This window comes from Rhinolophus ferrumequinum, chromosome X (genome assembly GCF_004115265.2).
Source record: "Rhinolophus ferrumequinum isolate MPI-CBG mRhiFer1 chromosome X, mRhiFer1_v1.p, whole genome shotgun sequence".
In the NCBI taxonomy this organism is placed as follows: domain Eukaryota; kingdom Metazoa; phylum Chordata; class Mammalia; order Chiroptera; family Rhinolophidae; genus Rhinolophus; species Rhinolophus ferrumequinum.
In genome coordinates this window covers 75704385-75729466 of record NC_046284.1, presented here as the reverse complement: position 1 = coordinate 75729466, position 25082 = coordinate 75704385, and the positions used below count along the sequence as shown (strand labels likewise).

The window sequence follows — 25082 nt, the reverse complement described above, 5'->3', positions numbered from 1 at the left end:
AGAAACCATCAACAAAATAAAGAGGCAAGCAACTGAATGGGTAAAGATTTTTGCAAACAGTGCGTTTGATAAAGGGCTAATATCCAAAGTATACAAGGAACTCATGCAACTCAACAACAACAAAAAAACAACGCAGTTGAAAAATGGGCAGAGGACCTGAAGAGAGATTTCTCCAAAGAGGACATACAAATGGTAAATAGACATATGAAAAAATGCTGAACATCACTAATCATCAGAGAAATGCAAATTAAAACCACAATGAGATATCACCTCACCCCAGTCAGAATGGCTACCATCAAGACAAACAGTAACAATTGTTGGAGTGGCTGTGGAGAAAAAGGAACCCTCATACACTGTTGGTGGGAATGCAGACTGGTGCAGCCGCTATGTAAGGCAGTGTGGAGGTTCCTCAAAAAATTACGAATAGAATTACCATATGACCCAGCAATCCCTCTCCTGGGTATCTACCCAAAAAATCGAAAATGTTTATACATGAAGACACGTGTGCTCCACTGTTCATTTCAGCTTTATTTACGGTGGCGAAGACATGGAAACAACCAAAATGTCCTTTGATAGATGAATGGATATAGAAGTTGTGGTATATATACACAATGGAATACTATTCGGCGATAAGAAAAGATGAAATAGGACCATTTGTGACAACATGAATGGATCTTGAGAGTATAATGCTAAGCGGAATAAGTCAGACAGGAAAAGCAGAGAACCATATGATTTCACTGATATGTGGTATATGAACCAAAAACAACAAAAGAACAAAACAAACAAATGAGAAACAAAAACTCATAGACACAGACAATAGTTTAGTGGTTACCAGGGGGTAAAGGGGGTGGGGGGGTGGGAGATGGAGTAAGGGGGATCAAATATATGGTGATGGAAGGAGAACTGACTCTGGGTGGTGAACACTCAATGGGATTTATAGATGATGTAATACAGAATTGTACACCTGAAATCTATGTAATTTTACTAGCAATTGTCACCCCAATAAACTTTAAAAAAATGAAAATAAATAAATAAATACATAAATAAATGCTAAAATTCCCTTATAATACAAAAAACAAGTACCTAAATGTAAACAAATGAAAATTTGAATTAAAAAATTAAAACGAAAGATTTTTTTCCCTGAAGTTTGGGCCAAAAACGTGGGTGTGCATTATACATGGGAGCACATTTCACACAGCAAAAGACGGTATATTTCTTCATAAATGAATTGCCTATCCCTGTCCTTTGCCTGTGTACCTGTTGGGTTCCTAATATTTTTCTTAATAATTTACATTATTTATTTACAAATTATACCTAATAATGCATTTCATATTTTGTGTACTTCGTATTTTCAAAGCGAAACCTGTTCTGATTTGAACTAGTTAATATTCCTAAAGCTGTCTTTTGGGTAAATGTTAAAGATTATATCTTTATTTTAGGTAAGACCCTGAGATTTTTTTTCTCTTAGCATTGTTAAAATTTTTTTCTTTAATTTATAGGGCAAAACATCAGAGGCTCTAGCCAAGCTAATTTCACTACAAGCTACAGAAGCAACTATTGTAACTCTTGACTCTGATAATATCCTGTTGAGGTATTTATATCTTCATTCTTTCCCCTTTTCTTTTTTATCTCCTTATGAAAATATCAAATACATGCAGAAGTAGAGAGAAGAGTATAATGAACCCACATAATCCATCTCACAGATTTAACAATTATTCACATTTTGCCGGACTTTACTTCATCTGTACATTCTGTCTTTCTATTGTTGCAGTAGTATTTTAAAGTCAATTCCAATCATATCATTTTATTTCTGAATATTACTGTAACATCTCTAAAAAAAAAGACATATTCTCATATAAATGTAGCACTATTTCATCTAACAGAGTGAACAATAACTCCTTAATATCATCTCATACATAGTCTGTATTCACGTTTCTCCTGTTGTCTCCAAAATGTTTAAGTTTCATTGTTTGAAATGGAATTGAAGCAAGGTCCATGTGTCATTACATTTGACTGCATGTTTTTTTTTTTACTCTTTTTTTAAATTTATTTTTCAATTACAGTTGACATACAGTATTATATTAGTTTGAGGTGTACAATTTAGTGATTATCCATTTATGTACTTTATGAAGTTATCACCCCAATAAGTCTAGTACCCTTCTGGTACTGTGCATCGTTATTGCAATATTACTGACTATTCCCTATGCTGTACTTTACATACCTATGACTTTTTAAAATTAATTTCAGGTGCACAAAACAATGTAATAGTTAGACATTTATCATTTATATCCCTCACACAGTGACAATTCCCCTCCCCCCATCCACTATCCCTCTGACATGGCACACAGCCATTACATTGCATGTTTCTTTTTTTTTTTTTTGCATGTTTCTTTTAATCTAGAGCAGCTAGTCCCTCTCTTTCTTCCTCTCCTTCCTCCCACTCCTCCCTCTCCATGCAATTGACTTGTTAAAGAAACATCCATCAGTTGTCCTATAGAATATCCCACAGTCTGAATTTCTGTCTTTGCTTCCTTGTGGTATCATTTAATGTGTTCTATAACTCCTATATTACCTGTAAACTGGAAGTTAAAGCTAAAACTCGATTAGATTTCATTCTTTTGTATTTCTCATTTGTATACTCATAAAATTATTTAGGCAAATTTACACAATAAATAAATTGTTTAGTTAAATAAAACCCATTACATTATTTTCTAAAGCTTTCATTTATTCATTCAGTGACTATTCCACAAATATTTAGAGTGCCTACTTTGTGCCAGGCACTGAGCTGTTCCCCAACAGTGGACAGGACTGACTTTGTACAGTAGTTCCTAGTTTAAATGTTAGTTCTAGCTTCCATTGGTAGCAATTATGGAACCACAAGCTTGATATGAACTAAAAATAAAAGCTTGCATGGAAAAAATCAGGGTGAGAAGCATATTGTCATAATGATTTTTATTTTAACTCATGTCCAGTGAAGAACAAGTGGATGTGGAACTTGTACAACGTGGAGACATCATTAAAGTAGTTCCAGGAGGCAAATTTCCAGTGGATGGTCGTGTTATTGAAGGACATTCTATGGTAGATGAGTCCCTCATCACAGGTTTGTGCTTTCAGAGGTTCATGACATAAAAGTGAAGTGAATTCAGTGTTAATGAAAAATAGACATGAAAGGTGAAGGGCGTTTTGTAGAAACTATGGAATGAGTAAATAATGAACAAAGAGAATATGAGTTCTGTTTAACACTGTATTAAATAAATTTCTGCAGATATACTTTATGGTTTTATGCTAGTGAAGGCTGTTTTCACTGAGGATTGTTAATTACTAGAATGCAGAACCATAGGAAATTATCTCATTGTACTGTAGAGCCCAATAGACTTTGGCAAATTTACCTGCCAAATACCTATTTTGTCTTCCTACCCTAAAGACTGTTCTCATCAGAGTTGGGGGTAAGACTCCAGGTTTTCCACATCAGCGTCTGCTCTAAGAGAGTAGGTGGAGTAGTTTTAGAGATCTTATATAACTAAGGCCAATCTAGAGCAGAACCAAAATAACACCTTTCCTACCTCAGCCCTCAGAATAGTGCCAGGAGAGGCTCAGCTTATGGACCATGGGGAAATAATTTAAGACTGTTTCTAAGTAGGGGTGTTATTGCCAGTTTGGATGGGACAATTCTTAGTTCTGGGGGACTTATACATTATAGTATATTTAGTAGCATCCTTGACCCTGGCCCGCTAAATTGGAGTAGAAGCACCCTGTGCCCCACCAGTAGTTATTATAAACAAGAACTCCCTCCCACATTTCTAAATGCTCCTTGGGAATAGGCTGGGAACCAATAATTTAAGACTAGGGTGGAGCTCCAAAAATAGCTGCCAACAAGAGCTAGCATATTAGGCTTTTCCAGTTTAAGATATGTGTGTCTATATTTGGCCTAGAGCTGACATAAGGTAAGAGGGAAGACAACTTTCACCTGGCATTTGTCCAGATTCTATTTCATGAAGAATCTCCTTTCTAGATATTTTTTTGACAATTAGCAAATAACGGTATGTTTCAAGATAGTACTTATTTATGCTCCTAAATCTATCTTCACTCCTTACACAGGGGAGGCAATGCCTGTGGCTAAGAAATCGGGCAGCCCAGTGATTGCTGGTTCTATTAACCAGAATGGGTCACTACTTATCCGTGCTACCCACGTGGGAGCTGACACAACCCTTTCTCAAATTGTCAAACTTGTGGAGGAGGCACAAACATCAAAGGTAACTTAACTCTCTAGGAGAAACAAAGTATCTTCTTTAAATCCTATTCAGTATTAATCTTGATCTAGTTTTTATATTTTCCTTTGATTAATTCTGTTTGCATTAATATGGAGTTTATTAAAATAGTTCTGTTTGTGCTCAGTATCAAAATACTCTCTTCATCGTCAAAAAAGGAGACTTTGATATACGTATTATTATTTTTTTAATTCTAGGCTCCTATCCAGCAGTTTGCAGACAAAATCAGTGGCTACTTTGTTCCTTTTATTGTTATTATTTCCATTGTTACCCTCTTGGTTTGGATTATAATTGGATTTCTGAATTTTCAAGTTGTGGAAACCTACTTTTCTGTAAGTGACTTGTAACAATTCTTTACCTTGTGTAAAATAGTTTGTGAATTTTTTGCATTGGTAATTAATTGGAAAATAACCTTAATAATTACTAGTATCTTTAAGGAACTGGAGTAGGAGGGTGATAAGAATAGCATTTGCATTTCTATAAATATAAAATATTTCCTTTTAGAAAGACTTTTTTCATTATGACTTGTGATTTTCCCAAAGCAAGTACTGAACTTCTACATTTTAAACCTGGTCTCATTCCCAGCATGATTTTGCTTTCACAAAGGACTGTAGATATATTGAGGAAAACCTCATGATCTCAGCCCTGCTGAATACCATTTGTGTGATCTTAGGTCAACTTAATTTCTCTCTGAGCTTCAGTTTCCTCATCTATAAAGTGAAATTTTAATCCCATCCTGCATAACTTGTTGTGAAAGTTAAATAAGATGATGTGATAGAAATGCTTTGTAATTTATTAAATGCTTTATAAATATAATATTAGTGCCTACGTTTTTCTAGTTCTATGATAGTCTCTAAAGTATGGTGTCATAAGGTGGTAAAGTAGACCTGGACTCTACCTCGTTTTAGAGATACAATCTTGAAGTCACTTAACTTCTTTTAGCCTCACTTTTGTCATCTGTAATATAGTGATAATAATATTTAAATTGCAGGATTGTAACTACTGTAGGTAAAAACATACACATATGACAGCATAAACTTAGATATCTGTGAAAGTCCCTTCCAACTCTGTTTCTATATAGATACACAACTCTTAAATGAACGCTTAAAGTATTTGAGAATTTAGTAAGAACCTAGCACTGTAAAGCCATTACTAATAAGAAAGTCTTACTTTGTTGGTTTCTCTATTTTATAAAATGCTGTTCTGTACACTGTTTCATGCTGTTTGTCCCTTCAATTAAATAACAAGTGGAATCATAACAACTATGTATCTATTCCATGATGTGGTCATTAATATAATATAAAAAAGTTTCTTTAAATGATTCGTGTTGGTTAAGTACACATTGAACAAGAGGATTACTGGAAGGTATTTTGGAATGTGTATCATGAGTTCCAGGGGTTTTAGGAGATCTCTCCTAATAAAATAGTCATATTTACCCACACAAGCAAATATTAAATGTCATGAAGAGCTATAGTACTGCCAGATATACTCAGTTCACATTGTTACATCCAAAAGAATTTTATTGAAATGTGATTAAGATCCCTTTGTACGTTGGGTGATTTTTTTCCATTGTCTTGAGAGAATAGTATGAAAAGCAGATTTATGGTTTCAGTAAACAGAGTTCAGTGTTCTTTTTGTTTAGGATCAGTTTTGTTGAGAATTAGGCCACATGTTTGCAGCTATTCTTAAAAATCTCTAAAACACTTATAGTCTCAATATGGGGCAAAAAATGCTGGTTCCTTACATTCACTCCATAGTTTGTAACGCTGAATCAGTAAAATTGAAATCTTGATTTTAGGACTGTGACTTGTTTACCAGTTATATCACAATTTCTTATATTCATTAAAAAGTTTTCTTACTAGTAACTAAAACATATATGTTGGTAGCTAAGTAGGATTATGTGTGACTTCATAATAGAGGTTTTATTTAAACAGGGTTAAGCTTTGTTCCTTTTGTTTTATACAGCTCTAAATCAATAACCGAAATTCATACCTTTCTTCTAAAGGGCTACAACAGAAGTATCTCCCGAACAGAAACGATAATACGCTTTGCTTTCCAAGCCTCTATCACAGTTCTGTGCATTGCATGTCCCTGTTCCCTGGGGCTGGCCACTCCAACTGCTGTAATGGTGGGTACAGGAGTAGGCGCTCAAAATGGCATACTAATCAAAGGCGGTGAGCCATTAGAGATGGCTCATAAGGTAAGACAGTCCCCAGAACTAAGAATTGTCCCATCCAAACTGGCAGTAGCACCCCTACTGAGAAACAGTCTTAAATTATTTCTCCATGGTCCGTAAGCTAAGCCTCTGCTGGCACTATCCTGAGGGCTGAGGTAGGAAAGGTGTTATTTTGGTACTGCTCCAGATTGGCCTTAGTTATCTAAGATCTCTAAAACTATTCCACCTACTCTCTTAGAGCAGACGCTGATGTGGAAAACCTGGAGTCCTACCCCAGCAGGACTAGAGAAGTCTTTAGGGCAGGCAGACAGAAGAGGTATTTGCCCAAGTCTTCCAGGCTTCTAACCTATTTGTGTGTGATTCCATGTTTGTGCAGTTCACCAAGAGGTACCACTGTGGTTACAGTGCAGGTTCTTTGCCTTTCTGCCACTAGCTGACAGTTTGCAACTATGACTTCCAGAATATGATCACATCCCTGATCTCTCTCGTATTAGGACTTTCACGACAATCTCAATCAAGGCTACTTGACTTTAACTAAAACCATATTTCTTCTAGTATGTTCTTATGAGGATATAAACTATACACAGATGCATGTAGTAAACACAGAGTGCAGTTTAGGACAGATTTGGAACCTCATCTAACCAGTGAATACAGTCTATTAGTTTTTATAATATTTTTTAAAATTTTGATGTAATTTCGCTTCAAACTTAAAGAAAAGTTGCAAGAATGATATAAAGAACTCCTTTATATACTTTACTGCAGACATCAGATTCTTTTCCCAAGAAGGACATTCTCTTACATAACCACAGTACAAAGACCAAAATCAAGAAATTGATATAGTACTATTATCGATAGTCCATATTCCGTTTTCCTCAGTTGTCTCCATAACATCTTTAATAAGCTATTTTTTCCTCTTGTCCAGAGCCATGTTTTGTATTTAGTTGTCATATCTCTTTTCATCTTGTTTCCTCAAGCTATTTATTCATTTTTCAAGATTCGTATTCTGAGTTTACTGTGAGGTGGTGGTGGTCTCTAATTCCAAACTCTTCCTTTTTCCTTTCTGGGCTGCATTTCCCTTATTGATTCCCTGAGCTGTCTCTTCTCAAGCCAGGTTTCTCATCTTGACCCAATAAAGTCAAAGCAACCCAGAAGGTCTTACCTGGTGTTCAGCTTAATTACGTGCTTACCTTTCTCTTATAATCATCTGCATAATTCCCGATTTCCCCTACGGATCTATAATTTGTCAGTATTGAAAGCCTTTATCTTTCCCTGAAGGCACGAGAGGCATCTCTTAATTACCTATTAACAGTCAACCCCTAACAGTTAGTTCTAGTTGTTATATCCACAGTAGGTTGAACATTTACAAGGGGGAGCTATTAGGTATAATTAAGAGTATTTCTTCCTTTATTCTCCCTTCTTTTTGTTCTCCCAAAGACGGTTTATTAAGTCAAAGATCAGATTATTAAGAAACAAAATAGTAATGTTTATCAAAATAAACCTTTCTCTCATTTCTGGAAACGTGATAGTAAGGATTACCAAGTCACATAGGTGCACTTTATTTTAATTTTCTTACAGGTAAAGGTAGTGGTATTTGACAAGACTGGAACCATTACCCATGGAACCCCGGTAGTGAATCAAGTAAAGATTCTAGTGGAAAGTAACAGAATATCACGCAATAAGATCCTGGCCATTGTGGGAACTGCTGAAAGTAACAGTGAACACCCTCTAGGAGCAGCCATAACCAAATACTGCAAGCAGGTACAATTTTTTCCCTTATTTATTAATGTAGTCATCTCCTATAGGAGTTACTCAGACCAAATCCAAACTGGTGTTTGACTATGGTTTACGTATATAGTTGGTATGAGGCTAGAGAGACTTGTATTTTCTCATTTTGTTTTATATGTCTTAGATTCTTCATACAGAAAAGTATAGAGATGAAAACAGAAATTGATTATAATCCTACACAGATAACCCCTGTTGACTGAAAAAGGCTAAGATAGAAGTAATGCATATTTGTAGTAGGAAAATTTCAGATAGTTCAGAGTTATGTAAGGAAAAAGGAAAGCCTCATTCCCTGTCCTCTTCCATAATTTCTCTCTCCAAAGTTTAACAAATGTTAGCCTGTCTTTTTAAATAACAGCTTTATTGAGATAAAATCCACATGTTATAGTTTATCCTTGTAAAGTATACAATTCAGTAATTTTTAGTATATTCACAAGTGTGCATCCTTAACCATTTTTAAGGCATATACCAAAATATATGCATTTATTACCTTTAAACTTTACATAGAAAGGTCACAGAGTGACCAGTCTTTGGTATCTTGTTTTTTTTTGGTTGGTTTGTTTGTTTTATTAATGATTTTTTTCCATATCAGGACATATAGATCTGCCTCATTGTTTTTAATAGCTATATCATATTGTACAATTGTTTTTTAGCTCTTACAATGTACAGTTAACATCCTTATCAGCTTTTGCAAGTTTATCTCTGTGTTAAAAGCCTACCGATGCAAAGGCTAGATCAAAGGATACATGCAGTTAAATTTTGATGAATATTACCAATGCCCACATGTCAAATAGTACCAGCACCCACACGAAAGGTTGTACCAGTGTATAGTTTCAACAGAACTTATGACTGCCCATTTCCCCAACATTCTTCCCACTTTATTTTTTCCAATTTAATAAGTGAAAAATTTTTACTGATTGACGGTTTGCTTTTCATTTCCTTAATTATGAATGAGGTTAAGCAAATTGTCATATGTGTATTGGCCATTTGAATTTTTTTTTCTGTAACCTGTCTGCTTGTATCCTTTGCCTATATTCCATAGAATTGTTTATCTTTTTTTCATTGATTTGTATAAGTCCTTTGTAAATTATCTCACATAATTTTGTAGTTAAAATGTAATTTCTACCATTGATGTTGCCATTTCTTTATTTGTTCTTTACTTTTTACCTATTAACTATTACTGACCTGGCTTCTTTAAACCCACATGGAACATCAGAGAGGATAAAGACATAAAGGACCAGAATTCATTTGCTTACAAAGGACACAGAATTATACTAGAGAGAAACTCTGGTAACTGAAGGCCCTGTTCTTTGTTACTCTTTGTCCTCTACTGAATAGAAAATATGACTTGACAATAGAATTAAATATTTAACTTATAATTCTTTATTGGAAAGGGCAGAGAATATTGATAAACTTTCCAAGTTTTTGTTCCCTATGCTTGGTATACATTTTAGAGAGTAGGACTAAAAGGATTCTGAGGTTCTCCTGTAACTTTGAACACTATACTCAATGCTCCGTTCCTTTATCCTTATTAAAATCCACTGTCAAGTAGGCAATGATAAGTGACAGTTTTATTCTAAACATTTATAATTAACTATCAGTAACCTTTGATTTTGCTAATGATGACCTTGGATTATTAGAACAGCAGAAGACATCCTTCTGTTTCTATTTGTTAGGAGCTGGACACTGAAACCTTGGGTACCTGCACAGATTTCCAGGTTGTGCCTGGCTGTGGTATTAGCTGTAAAGTCACCAATATTGAAGGCTTGCTACATAAGAATAACTGGAAGATAGAGGAAAATAATATTAAAAATGCATCTCTGGTTCAAATTGATGCAAGTAATGAACAGTCATCAACTTCGTCTTCCATGATTTTTGATGCTCCGCTCTCAAGTAAGCTAATTTTCTTTGTAGTACCAATTATGGGACAGTAATTAACAGATGTCTAACTTTATAACCCTGAACTGTTATATAAGAAACAAAAATCAGCATCATGGTTTCATTCTCTCAAATCAATTTTACCATAGGCCTCTCAAGAACATTTTCCAACTGTGCTCCTTGATTCCACTATAGGGTGATAAGTCTAGCCTTAGCTGACCTTCCATCTTTTTTCCACTATCTTTTTATTTCTCATCATAGCTACTCCAAATCTTTTATGTCCTTTACGAGATCCTGTGGCCTTCCCCCTAGTTCCCTAAGCAATCTCATTATGTAACTTTCTGACTAATACTAACTTTCTTTCTTATTATGGTGGCTTATAACCTAATTTTGAATCATGAACCTTTGGAGGAATGTGATGAAAGCTATGCTCACCCCTCAGAAAATTTCTTTCTCGAAGGTTTGCATATATCCTAAAGCCCATCCATGGAATTCTGTTAAGGATCCCGACTTTACTGGCTCTCTGTCCCCTGCAGGACAAAGTCCAGTCTCTCTGGACTTTGTTCAAGGTCTGTTCCCCATGATATTCTGACTCCCTGTACCACCCATCCTGTTTTTTTTCCATGGCCCACTGCTCCCTATGCCATGTATTCTATATCCCATCCATATGGAACTACCTAGAGTTCCTCCTTACATCATGTCATTTCATGCTTATTAGATTATTTCGTTTACTGTTTTCTCTGGATAATGTCCTTGCCCACAATGGCATCTACCTCATGAACTTATTTTCATCTTCTAAGACTCACCGCACATCTCTCTTCAGTGAAGCCTTCATTGACTAGCATACATAGGCAGATATATTTGCTCTTCTTTTTTAATCATAATGGTACTCTGTTATTGTATTAGGTACACTGCATGAAAACATTAACCTGCCTGATTCTACTAAACTGCGATTTCTTTATTATTTTTCTATGAACTTCTAGTATCAAGCACACTGACACAAAGCAATTTTGTTCATTTGACATCTTTTATTAAGCACTGTTCAAGACACTGAAAAATCAGCAGTGAGCAGAATAGACAAAGTCACTACTCATTGAACTTAAATTCCTAGTGGGAGAACATAAGACAGTGAGCAAATAAATTTTAAAAATATAGTATGTCTTAATGAGTTAGTGCTATGCAGAAAAATAAAGAAGGGTAAGGGGTATAAGGAATGTTGGGAGTAGCCAGTCTTATTTTATGTAGGATGATAAGGGTTGGCCTCATTGAGAAGGTGGTGTTTGAGCAAAAACGAGAGGATAGGGAGGGAGAAAGTTAGGTGAGTATCTGTGATAAGAGCATTCCAGGCAGGGGGAATGTCAAGTACAAGAGATTTGAGCCAGGAGCATGCTTGACTAGTTTGAGGAGCACCAAGGAGAGCAGAGAAAATGAGTGGGAAGAGAATATGAGGTGAGATCGGAGAAGGTATTATAGGACTAGATCAGGTAAGGACATTGGAAGGACTTTGGTTTTTACCCTGAGATGAGAAGCCACTGGAGAGTTTTGAATAGAGGAGTGACAGAATCTGACTTAATGTTTTAAAAGTATTACTCTGGCTGCTCTGGTAAAAACATACTGTTGGGGGGAGGGCAAGGGCAGAAGCAAGGAGATGAGTTAGTGGACTATTGCCATAATCCAGGTGGAAGATAATGGTTGCTTGGACTAGCATGGTAACAGTAGAGGTCACAGGAAGTGGTCATATTCTGGGTGTGTCTTGAAGCTGCCTGACAGATTTTCTCACAGATTGGCTATGGAGTATGAGAGAAACAAGAGTCAAGAATTATGCCAAGGTTTGTGATCTAAGCAATTTAGAAGGGTGGGATTACTATTTAAATAAGATGGGGCAGACCACAGGTGGGACAATATTGAAGAAAACTGATCAGGAGTTAAGTTTTTGATATATAAAGTTTGAGTGCCTTTTAGATATTCAAGTGGAGATGTCACATTAATGGAAATATCAAGTAGACAATGGGCTGCACAAGTCTGGAGTTCAAGGAAACAGATTGGGTTGGAGATACAGAGTTGGGAGCTCCACTTATAGATCTGTGCTATCTAATATGGTAGCCACTAGTTGATGTGACTTTTTAAATTTAAATTAAGTAAAATTTAATTTAAAATTCAGCCCTTCAACCATGCTAGCCACATTTCAGTGCTCAATGTTGTTAGTGGCTACTTTATTAAACAGAGCAGATATAGAACATTTCCATCATCACAGAAAGTTTTGTTGGACGGTGCTGGTATGGATGGTATTTAAAATCACGAGACTGGGTAAGATTGTCAATGAGTGAGGGTAGATAGAGAGGAAAAAGGAGATTTAAGGATTGAGCCATACATTACTACAAATTAAGAGGTCAAGGAGATGAGGAAGGATCAAAGAAGAAGACTGAGAAGAGGGGGTAAGCGAGGAAGTAACTCATAAGAATGTGGTGTCCTAGAAGACAAGCAAAGAAAGTATTTCAAGGAGTGAGTGATTAACTGTGTAAAATGTTGCTAATAGGGCAAGTAAAATGTAGACTGAGAATTTGCCGTTAGGTTTTAAAGTAAACTGGTGTACAGGATGAACAATTCTTTCAAGTAGTAGAGACAAAATTTTTTTTGGAGTAGATTTACAAGAGAACAAGAAGATAAAAATTTGAGCCAATAGATAGAAATCTTGCAAGAAGTTTTGCTACTTACAGAAGCAGAAAAATGGGATAGTAGCTAGAGAGGTAAGTGAGATCAAGAGTTTTTTTTTTTTTTTTTTTAAGATAGGACTATCTACAGTAGAGATAGAAAATTTGATTATGCAGGAATGGGGGGAGAATTGTTGGAGAGATCTTCTAGAATCAGCGAAGGAAGGGGAGCTGGTACACAAGTGGAGAGGTTGCCTTTAAATAGGAGTGGGGCAGTTTGTAATAACAGAAGGGAAGCTAGATTAATGTGTACACAGGCACAGATAGTTGACTAGATCTGATGAGAGCTTGTAGAAGGTCTCTTCTGGTTGCTTTTATTTTCTTTCTGAGTTAGGAAGCAGAGTCATCCTCTGGCATGAGAACGGGAGAAGAGATCTAGAAGGAATGGGGAATGAATGGACCAAGGAAATCTGGTAGACTTGCCAGACAGCACTAGGGGCCTACTTAAAGTTAGTGGTCACACATTTAAAATGAGACATCAGGATGGTTATATATTTTTAATCAGTCACATTCAGCTACTGATATACAATAAAAATTTTTAATTTAATTTAATTGCTATAGAAGGTCAAAGGGAAAAGTCAAAAGGAAAGCTTCACCAAGAAAGTAACATTTTGGGGCAGCCGGGTGGCTCACTTGGTTAGAGCACAAGCTCTGAACAACAGAGTTGCCGGTTCAATTCCCGGCATGGGCCAGTGAGCTGCACCCTCCACAACTAGATTGAAGGACAATGACTTGGAGCTGATGGGCCCTGGAGAAACACACTGTTCCCCAGTATTCCCCAATAAAATTTATTTTAAAAAAAAGAAAGTAACATTTGAACTGGCTTCTGAAGAATATGATGGAGTTTGGCGTCTTGAGAGGAGGGCTAAAGACATTCCAGTTAGAGGCAGCAACATATTCAAAGGCCCAGAGGCATGGAAGAACAGAGTATGTTTCTTGAAAACATGGAAATCACTGTTGCAGGTTGTGTTCTACTAAAAATACAGTGTAGTGACTGCAAAGTTAGACAGGAAAAACGTGCCTCATGGGGTTGTAATAAATGTTAAATGAGCTCACTAAATGTTATTTCTGTACTTTCTTTCAGATGTTCTGAATGCTCAGCAATACAAAGTCCTCATTGGTAACCGGGAGTGGATGATTCGAAATGGTCTTATCATTAATAATGATGTAGATGATTCCATGACTGAACACGAGAATAAAGGTCGAACTGCTGTACTGGTGGCAGTTGATGGTAAGGTTTTTCATAAGTACACTATGATTCAATATCATGATCTCAGTTATTGTTTTATGTGTATTTTTGAAAGTCTTCTAGCTATGAGTGTTATTCAAACGCAGCCTGAATGCAAAGTTAACTACAGTGTATAAGCTTGATAAATTACGTAGCATTACTAATTTTAAGTGGGCCCTTAGTGCTGTCTGGCAATTCTACCACATTTCCCTAGTTCATTCATTCCCCATTCCTTCTAGATCTCTTCTCCCATTCTCATGCCAGAGGATGACTCTGTTTCTGACTTCAGAAAGAAAATAAAAGCAATCAGAAGAGAATGTCTACAAGCTCTGCATAATTAGCAATACATAATTGTTACCGATTAATTTAAAATTCCCTTGCATTTGCCTTGCTTTATTTTCCTCCCTAGCCTATGTTTTTAAAAAGCTAATCAAGGATTTTTATAAACCTAATAATAACATAATATTAAATAATAACAAAGTATAATATCCATAATCTTACCCTAACACAATGTCAATTTTAATTGCATATATTCCATTTCCTTTTTTTTAAATTAAAGTTTATTGGGGTGACAATTATTAGTAAAGTTACATAGATTTTAGGTGTACAATTCTGTACTACATCATCTATAAATCCCATGGTGTGTTCACCACCCAGAGTCAGTTTTCCTTCCATCACCATATATTGGATCCCCCTTACCCTCATCTCCCACCCCCTACCTCTCTTACCCTCCCTTACCCTCTGGTAACCACTAAACTGTTGTCTGTCTCTTACATAATATACTAGCCTTTTTTTTCTCTCCCCCTTCTTCCGCCCCCTTCCCCCCCCAACTCCGGTTCAAGCCATCTCAGTCTAGTTGTGTAGGACACAGCTCCCTGGCCCATGCTGGTATTGTGAGCCTTACGCTCCGCTCCCTGCGCCTGAGACAATTGGTTGCCAGTTGTCAGTAGGCCGCTCAGGGCAGCTCTCACCGGCTGCTGGACGCTCACGGCGGCACACGGTAGCCCGCAGCAGCTCTCAGCAGCCCACGGCAGCTTATACCAACCTCCGCCAACCTCCAGCTGCTCACAGCAGACCAGTTCCAGGGAGAGTCGTCACAACCTTAGCTGTAGAGGGCGTAGCTCACTGGCCCATGTGGGAATTGAACCGGCGACCTCAGCGTTAGGAGCTTGGAGCTCCAACTGCCTGAGCCACCGGGCTGGCCCCACATGTACTATTCTTAAATGGGTGCGTTTTATTGTGTGTAAATTTTACCTCATTAAAATTGAATAAAAATCGTACACATACTGTTTTATTTTGCTTTTTTAAAATACAGTTTTCCAATTTTATTTTATTGCTGCATAATGTATCAAACTTATACGCTGTAATTAACTTAATCATTCCCCTGTTGCAAATTTAAGCTATTCCTAATATTTCATTATTATAAATAGCACTACAATAAACATCTTTGTTTTATGTGCTGTCTTTTGTTAAATTATTTCTTAGGGTAAATGTCTAGTTGTGATATTAATCAGTCAACATTTATAATCCTTGCTAAGTATGGAGGTCTTACTCTATGGCCTTTTTAGGTCCAGGAGGAAGCAGAAAATATCATTTATTTTAAAAATAAAATAACGACTTGCAGTGACTTTTCCCCCCAGTATAAAATGCCAGTTTTATCTCCATCCACCCCTTTCATCTTAAAAAAAAGAAAAAAAAAGTGTTAGTTTTTCAGTTAATTTGCCTTTAAATTAGCTAAAGTGTTGGCCAATACTTCTCTAAGTAAATAAAAAGAGTCTTTTAGTATCCAGTAAGGTCTCTTTTCATTTTCCTATTCCTACCTTCATTAGTAACCCCTACCTCACTGTGTAAAATTTTCATAAATAAATATGGAGGTTTGTTGCGGGGTTTGTGGCATAAAGTCTTTGTTGGCTTGGAGATATTTTGGTTTAAGCCAAGCCCTGAACAATTTTACTTCACAAAATTCATTTCTTTTTGAATTTTTTTTAAAATTTTAAGTCAGAATGTTATTCTACTTCTACCGCATTCCAAACTCTTATTTTCTGGTGCTCCTATATTAGATGAGCTGTGCAGCTTGATAGCTATTGCTGATACAGTGAAGCCTGAAGCAGACCTGGCTGTCCATATTCTGAAATCTATGGGCTTAGAAGTAGTTCTGATGACTGGAGACAACAGCAAAACAGCTAGATCTATTGCTTCTCAGGTAATTGGTTTACTTAGTTGTTGGAGTGGAGTATGTGGTAATTTCTGATTCTTCATATACATTTTCTTTCTTGCGTTCAGATGCTAAAAACTTTGTATTATCTATTATTTTCATTATCACTGAGAAGCTATATCTGGTTCCTTAAAGAATTAGCATCCTTTGCAGAAAGGACTTTGGACTTTGTCTGCTACTGTAATAGGTAAAAAGCTATTTGCTTAGTTTATGAAATGCTTAAGTGATAGCATGTAACGGTTTCTGTCGATGCTTCCTTTGAAATGTTGCTTGTATTTTTCACCAGTGCTGCCGGCCTAAGCCAGACTCATCCTCTCATGCCTAAAATACAGCAGTAGCTCCATGCACCAACCTTTCTAGTCCATCCTGAACACCACTATGGAACCATCTTCCAGTGCACCACTTGACATACCATTTTTCTGCTACTGACCCCTGCATTTGCCTTATCTTCAAAACTTTTCTCATATTAGTCTTTTCTACTTTGGAATGCCTTCTCCCCTCTTCTATTAAATAACACAAGTAAAATACAGAAGGTTATAAAGTAAAAAGTTTGTCACCTTCATTTTTCCCAAGTTCCCTGTCCAGTCCTACCCCCTCCCACACACTTTTTCATATGCATGTATGTTCATATACAAATGTATAGCTTGGTATTTTCAACATAAATTGGATCATTTTTGTACACATTGTTTAGCAGTTTGCTTTTTTTAATATAACAATATGTATGCCTTGGATCTTTGTTCATGTCTGAACATAAAAAATTATTTCATCCTTTCTACACTGCTGCATGAAATTCCATGGTATGTATGTATCATAATTTATTTAACCATTCGTCTAATGATGGACATTTAGGTTGTTTTGAAAACGTTGTTGTTACAAACAGGGCAGTAATGTGCATCCTTGGACATACTTCTTCTTATACATGTACAAGTATGTACATGTACATATACATATTTGTATGTATATATGTACATACAAATATAGTTAGATATGGAGTTGCTGAACCAAATTATGTGCGCACTTTGATAGATGCCACCAAATACCCTCGAAAAAGACAATACCAATTTACACATTCACCAACAGTGTAGAAGGGAGCTTGTTTCTCTCCATATCCTTACTATCATTGGATAGTATTAGTATTTTAAAATTTGGACATCTGGTGGGTGGACAGTGATGGCTCATTATTGCTGCATTATATTTCAGGTATTCAGTAATATTTCTTGAACTGAGTTTATTTTTCCTCACATAGGTTGGCATCACTAAAGTGTTTGCTGAAGTTCTACCTTCCCACAAGGTTGCTAAGGTGAAGCAACTTCAAGAGGAGGGGAAACAGGTAGCAATGGTTGGAGATGGAATCAATGACTCCCCAGCTCTGGCAATGGCTAATGTTGGAATTGCCATTGGCACAGGCACAGATGTAGCTATTGAAGCAGCCGATGTGGTTTTGATAAAGGTAAGTCCTGTAGCCTGAACTCTGAGGACTCTGAAACTACTCTACATGGTCAGGGGTAGTGTCGTAAAATATACTGAGCTCGACGATTCTGTCTGAATTCCTATGCTACCAGCCATTGAGACTGAGAGAATTTGAGGTGGGAGAATGAGAAGTCTTACTAATTAAATTACTTCCGGACTTTCTCAATCCAGTGAAGCAAGCTTCCAGTGACAAGTTTCTAAAGTGAATAATAAGATTTGGGAACATACTTATAATAAAATTATCTTCAACAAATACTTACTGAGGTTATTTTAATAGGATTTAATCCCCATACCAGCATAAAACCCTAAAAATATTTTCAGAACCCTGAGAAAAATTCCTGAGAAACATCTTCCAAGGCTGACTCAAATAGCTGAGATTTGTAGTTAATTCACATGTTACCCTAAGGTACACATATTGTCTTCAGTGTACACAGTATCAATGTAAAAATTATTAGGTAAGTTAGAGTCTCATTAATATCACAAATATTTCTGTTCTCAGAATGATCTTCTGGATGTAGTGGCAAGTATTGACTTATCAAGGAAGACAGTCAAGAGGATTCGGATAAATTTTGTCTTCGCTCTGATTTATAATCTGGTTGGAATTCCCATAGCTGCTGGTATGTGATTGTTAACTAGTGTTGCTTTTTCCTCTGAAGTCATTAGGGATCTATTATGTTGGAAGTTTTAGTCTTCTATTTATTAGTTTTGAGCTCAGTTTTTGTATGTAGCTTACTGGTGTGCTGCAAGGTAATATTAAGTCAACAATTTTAATTTTCAGCAATGTTCATTATAGTCTAGAATGGATAAGCATTCTGATAGGTTTATTTTATTTTATATTTTCCTCCAACTTTACATTTTAAAAAATCTCAAACCTGCATAGTCGACGAAAAAAAGGATACAGTGAAAATCTGTATACCTTTCAACTAAGTCGATTATTTTTTAAACTTTATTAAAGTTATTAACTTTATTAAAGTTATTTATTAACATTGGTTAATAAAATTACATAGGTTTCAAGTGTACAATTCTGTAATACATCATCTGTATAATGCATTGTGTGTTCATCAATTAATATTTTGCTACATTGCTTTATCTCTTTATATACTCTTACATATATATTTATTTACTTACTCATTTATTTTTTGCTGAAGAGAGCAAATTTACCTTTAATCTCACTACCCAAACACAGCCGCTGTTAGCATTTTAGTATATTTCCTTCTGGTGTTTTTTACCCTGCATCAGTTTTTGTCCTGTTACGTAGTTGTTAATTATAGCATACGGAGAATTTTCTGCTCTTCACTTAACGTTATAATAGCTCACAGACTCTTTGTTTTAAAGTTTGGGGACCAGATGAGAGAAAGGTATTGAATGAAGGAGTATAACCAAAAACAAAAAAAAAGCAATTTGCAATTGTTTAATAAGTATCTGATAATCCCCTGTGCCTAGGGGCTTGGTAGAAGTTACCGTTGTTTCCCCGAAAATAAGACGTAATGGGAAAAATAAGCCCTAGCATGATTTTTCAGGATGACATCCCCTGAACATAAGCCCTAATGAGTCTTTTAGAGCAAATCTTAATATAAGACCCGGTCTTATTTTCGGGGAAACACGTTAGTAATAACGTAAGAGAAATGGTTGTCACTTTCTTCTTGTTCTCTCTGGTTTGAGAACCAAAGAAACACATAAAAAGACATGAGAGCATTTACAAAGTTGTTGATAAACGCACAAATGCTGAGAGGACAAAGAGTAAAAGACTAATCAAAGACCAGAGAGATTAATTCACGGAGCAAGTGATTTAAAAATATATGTGTGTGTGTGTGTGTGTGTGTGTGTGTAATATATGATCACTGTAGAAAAAGTAGAAAATAAAGATAAATACATAAAAATTAAAAATATAATAAGTCTGTCTCATCCCTATCATAGGAGCATATATGAAAATGTCTGTCAAAACTAAGTGTGCATGAGTTTGTAAAACATGAACTGTCATGCCCTTTTGATGGGATTGTGATCTGGTATAGCCACTTTGAAGAGCAACTGAGGAATCTTCACCTAAAGTTGAAGATGTGCCCATGATGTAACACAGCAGCTTCACCTCTAGCTATGTACCCAAGAGTAATTCTCTGACATGTGCCCAGGGAGATAGGCATGGGAATGGTCACAGCAGCACTCTGTTGGTGAAAATTGACAGCCACGTAAATCTCCACCAACAGGAGATAAATTGCTGAATAAACACCCAACGAAGAAATTATTTGTATAAACATATTAGGAACACATTGGTAGCCTGTTTCATCCTATCTGCTGTAACTAATACAAACTTGTTTCCTAGGAGTGTTTATGCCCATTGGTTTGGTTTTGCAGCCCTGGATGGGATCTGCTGCAATGGCCGCTTCATCTGTTTCAGTAGTACTTTCTTCTCTCTTACTTAAACTGTAAGTATGATGGCTTGCTCACGTTTGTATTTTATATTCCTTTTATCATCCACAGTCAGTCTTTGTAGGATTTATTCTTGTACCAATCAATGATAAAGCCCAACTGTCTTAATAATAAGTGTTAGCTATGTAATTATCACCTTATGCAGTCTATACATAGCAAGCACAAGCACTGAGGGGTAAAATCGAGTTCAGTGGCTCGGAGAGGTAGGATTTCGGATCATGTGACTCCACAACAGTTCCTTTTGAGCTACTTTCCTAGCAGGGGGCCGCCTTTGTACATTTCATACCAGGCAAATCTCTTTTCATTTTTGAATGTGACAAGCATCTAATTCACATTTGGTTATTTCACATTAGTGTACTTTTGCCTGTGCCCAGTTATAGGAAACCAACTTATGAGAATTACGAACTACTTGCTCGAAGCCAGATGGGACAGAAAAGTCCTTCAGAAATCAGCATTCATGTTGGAATAGATGACACCTCAAGAAATTCTCCTAAACTAGGTTTGCTGGACCGGATTGTTAATTACAGCAGAGCCTCCATAAACTCACTACTGTCTGATAAACGATCCCTAAACAGCGTCGGTACCAGTGAACCTGACAAGCACTCACTCCTGGTGGGAGACTGCAGGGAAGATGACGACACTGCATTGTAACAAGCCACGGAGAGTGCTGCTAGCTCATGTTGTTATGCATTGACACAGCATTCATGATGTCACCTTAGCTTTTCAAAATAGTGCGGAAGGATTTTGTGTTGGTCTCACGCTCTTATGTTAGGGATTCTATTTGAATTACATTTGCCTAATGGCAAAAATACCTTTTTCAGGGCATCTACTCTGAACCTAGCTTTATTTAAAATGAATTTCCAGTATTTTTGTTTTCACTAGCAATAGATTAAGTAGGCCAGTGAGGTTTCCAACAAGCCTTACAATTGAAGATTGCTTAACAGCTGGTAAAGTGATAGATGATTTTTTATTTGACAAAAAAAAAAAGAAAGAAAGAAAACTCAAGAGAAGGATAATTTAAAAATTTGAAGATTTGAAAGCATGATCTTGAGATTCTTGAGGCCTTATCCCTGCCAGATTGGGGAACAGTGGCTTTCAAACCACTGTATAAAGCATCTAGTTTTCGAAGGAAAACTGTAGAAACTAATGGTTAAAAATAGACGTGCCTTATTTATAAGGGGCTTTCTTCCCCCCTTTATTCTCCCTGCATCTTTGTCTTTGCAGTTTTGTTTTCTTTTGTATCTTCTTTTGAGTGAGATAAGTGGTTTTTCATTGATAAAAATAACTGACAGTTTTTCCAATATCTTGTTCCTTTCTTTATCTTGTAGTTCAAAAGACCTTAAAAGTCCATAGGGTTCCCTGTCTCCAATCTTTCCATTGTTATAAAAAGTATATCAGATTCTTCCTTCAGGGACTCCCTAGCTTGGTATAAGCTTTCTAGTCACTCCTGCTGAGTCCAGCTCTAAGTTGTTCTTAGTGTTGTCTGTCAGCCTCGGTCCAGAAACTGATGATTTTGAGCCTCTTCCACAATTGATTTTTTCAAAGATCAAAGATTTTTTGAAAACCATCTTAAACATATACCAATTATATAAAATTACTTGGATTCACTACATTTGTCCTTTTTTGGAGCAAATATAAGATGTTCTCTGATATATATAATTTAATAGATTTTAATTGTCTTTTAGTGTTTTAGGTAATCTCTCAAAATGACTTTAAAATAATGCTGTTACACAAAGCTGCTTTTACCAAAAATAAAATGAATTGTAATACAGAAATGAGAATTTCCCTAGGTTGTGATACGTTTCAGCCAAATCAATACTTTTGTCTAGTTTAAAACATTTGTATTTGCTAGTTAGTATGGTTGGCAAATTCAGGGGCTTGTTCTCATTGTCATATAAATTTAGACATTTCCCTCTGTGTGCCTGGGAAGTACACTGGCCAGATATCTGGTACTTGTGTCACTATTTAAGTTTCCTTGTTAATTGTAAGATGGATTTCATATGTAGAATATGTAAGTGAAGAGAACTCATAAATGAAATTTCTAATAGTTTGTTCCCATTGCCATACGTAAAGCTGCTAGCACAATGCCTAGCACATAGGGTTTGTATTCAGTAAGTGTTAGTTCTTTTCTCTACTTGAGTAATACTAAAAATCATTTTTATAGGGCAGAGTCTGCAATCAGGTGGGAGTAGAGGATGGGTTTCTTCCCGTCCTACTTCCTCTGTTATCCTTTCATACACACTCACACAAAAAGTTTACAACGTTATTCCATGCTGTCTTTTCAGATTTGGAAAAGATCTCATTTTTAAGCTCAGCTATTTTAAAGAGAGAATGGAAACTTTTGATGAAGGTGCTATTAATCTAGAAAGGCAAACCCATTTTAATGAAATGTGAATGAGTTTGTATGTCTAGGCTCTTTTTTAGACCAATACCTATACCATGCTTCCAGTTTGAATGTTAATATTTGTTTCTTATTTTAATTCCAGTGGCCCATCATACTATAACTTGTTTCTTCTAGAAGAAACAGCTAATATGACAGGTGTATAATAGACTTTTGAAAAAAGAATCCTCTCTGTCTCTTACTTTTTCTGTCTTTCTCTCTTTGAATCACTTGAATGTAGCCATTTACTACTTTTATTATCATGTGTGTATTTGAGTTGTCCTTTTGGCCCCCACATGCCAAGGGACCCGTATGTCATAGGATAGTGAGAGGAACAGCCTATAGTCTGGGAAAATTCAAGGATATAACTTCAGCCCTTACTACCATAACAGAAATAACAGAAAACATGTTGTTTAGAAAGAATCCTGTTTTAAATATCTGTAGCCATCTTTGAATTCTCTACCACAAGTCTTTTGCAATTCTGAACTCCCATTAGCTTCATAAAGCACCTGTATTCATAGGAGACATATGGAGGGGATCAAAAACATTGCTTTCAGTTAGACACTAGCTTTAAGTAACTAGTTACTAGTGAGAACAAATTTTATAAATGTGTGTGTATGTGTGTATGTCTATTCATATACATATATAAATACACACACAATTATGAACACACCTATTACCATATTGAAGGAGAATAGATTTACAGTAGTCCTCCCTTATCCACAGTTGATGTCTGAAACCACGTATAGTACCAAACCCAAAAAAAAAACTATGTTTTTTTCCCTATACATACATACCTTTTCACTTAACGGAAGCACTTAATGGTTTCTTTTTGGGATAACCAAATTGTCAGCATCATTACTCTTGTGCTTTGGGGCCATTATTAAGTAAAATAAGGGTTACTTGAAAACAAGCACTTTGATACCTCAATAGTCAATCTGATAACCAAGATGGCTACTAAGTGACTAATGAGCATATACAGCATGGATACACTGGCCAAAGGGATGATTCATGTCCTAGGTGGGACAGAGCAGGACAGCAGGAGATTACATCATGATACCCAGAATGGCACACAATTTAAAACTTAAGCATTGTCTGTTTCTGGAATTTTCCATGTAATATTTTCGGACCACAGTTGACTATGGGTGACTGAAAGGGCAAAGCAAAACCATAGATAAGGGACTACTGTATATTTGAATTTGATATTTGAATATTTGAAGTTCTTTATTTGTTGTTTCTTTTTCACTCTTCTGTATTCACTCAGAACCCATGCCCTCAGTCTGAAGATAACGAAGACGTTTTGATATCCAGTGCAGGTTCAGACTCAACTATGGGGCACCTTTTATCTTAAATATCCAAAGATGCCTTCTGAATTTCAAAGGTTAAAACACAACTAGAGTATTTAGTGTTGTAGTCTAATGAAGTATGGATGTCATTTGTGAAAATAGAAATGTTATTTTTCCTAGTTTAGTATCAACATTTTAGAGTGTTATATTTAATGCCTTGTGAACAAATAATTTTATATTGTGCTTTAACTTTTTAAAAGTTATTCTTTTTTCAGATGTATTCTTTGTTCAGAATGCTAAAATAGCACTGTAGACGAGACATTTCCAAAAATTTAACTGTGCATATCTTTTATGTACACAGCTTAAAATTAAGAATGTATGTTCTTAGAGATTTTTTTCCCATTACTTGTGGATCTTGCTTTAAAATTATTTTTCTTAATATTTATTTTACTCTGTTTTATTTTCTTTGGGAGAGGCATCTGGTTACTGGTTATTTTAATAAAAATAAAAACATTCCCAGAATCACTCCCTTTGGATTTTTGTTTGTTTAGTTCTTACTTTACTATATTTAAAAATACTATTTTACCAATATAAAATATAGATTCATGCCAAATTATTAACTATTTTTACACTAATGTTCTGTACTCCCTCTGAAAGTTTATCTGGTATGAGTAACCAGATAAAGCATACAAGCAACAACTCTTATTCTTCAATTAAAAGAGCTTCTGTAATGGCATCAATAATGAATGCCTTTTGTAGCCAAAACCAGGCGTCTCAACCATGTGTTTTCAGTTAAAGAAATGTTTAAACGTTGGTAAGCGTTGATTGTTTGCTACCCAAAACAGCAGTGGGTGATGTTGTGCCATAATTATCTACTATAGTCAAGATATTCAGTAGTTTGTTTTTCCATAAGCATGTAATTGATCATATTTTGATCTGCCAAGGATGTGCCTTCAACTTTATAATTATAGTATCATAAAAAAAATTGTTGTTTGTCAGTATCTTATTTGTTAAATCTTCCAGCTCCTCTATCAGCAGTTACAAACTACCCTGTGTTTTCAGTTTTGGGGTTTTGTGTGTGTGTGTGTGTGTGTGTGTGTGTGTGTGTGTGTGTGTGTGTGTGTTTTGTTTTCTTTTGTTTCTGATTGTTAATGATGGGGGAGGATTAGAGGCAGCCCCATGCATTCACTAAGAATGGGAGGAAAGACTTCTATTTTCCTTCTTACTCCACTTGCTGTATCATTTAGTGAGGATAAGAAAC

The 25082-nt window shown here is 35.9% G+C and overlaps 1 protein-coding gene across 6 annotated transcripts in view; it reads left to right on the top strand.

The window, feature by feature from the left end:
• The window catches only part of ATP7A (ATPase copper transporting alpha), a 115454-nt gene extending 91127 nt beyond the window's left edge, over positions 1-24327 (top strand). For 4 of the 6 annotated variants that reach the window (XM_033110595.1, XM_033110562.1, XM_033110570.1 and 1 more), the window contains 13 exons: positions 1500-1591; positions 2973-3100; positions 4099-4253; positions 4466-4600; positions 6274-6468; positions 8020-8202; positions 9903-10119; positions 13900-14046; positions 16104-16246; positions 17505-17708; positions 18228-18345; positions 20049-20151; positions 20530-24327. In XM_033110595.1, the coding sequence (XP_032966486.1) occupies positions 1500-1591; positions 2973-3100; positions 4099-4253; positions 4466-4600; positions 6274-6468; positions 8020-8202; positions 9903-10119; positions 13900-14046; positions 16104-16246; positions 17505-17708; positions 18228-18345; positions 20049-20151; positions 20530-20806 (2097 nt within the window). In that variant the 3' untranslated portion in view covers positions 20807-24327. The remainder of the gene's footprint in view (positions 1-1499; positions 1592-2972; positions 3101-4098; positions 4254-4465; positions 4601-6273; positions 6469-8019; positions 8203-9902; positions 10120-13899; positions 14047-16103; positions 16247-17504; positions 17709-18227; positions 18346-20048; positions 20152-20529) is intronic. The other 2 variants (XM_033110606.1, XM_033110577.1) reach the window with 2 other exon arrangements.
• Positions 24328-25082: the final 755 nt, after the last annotated feature.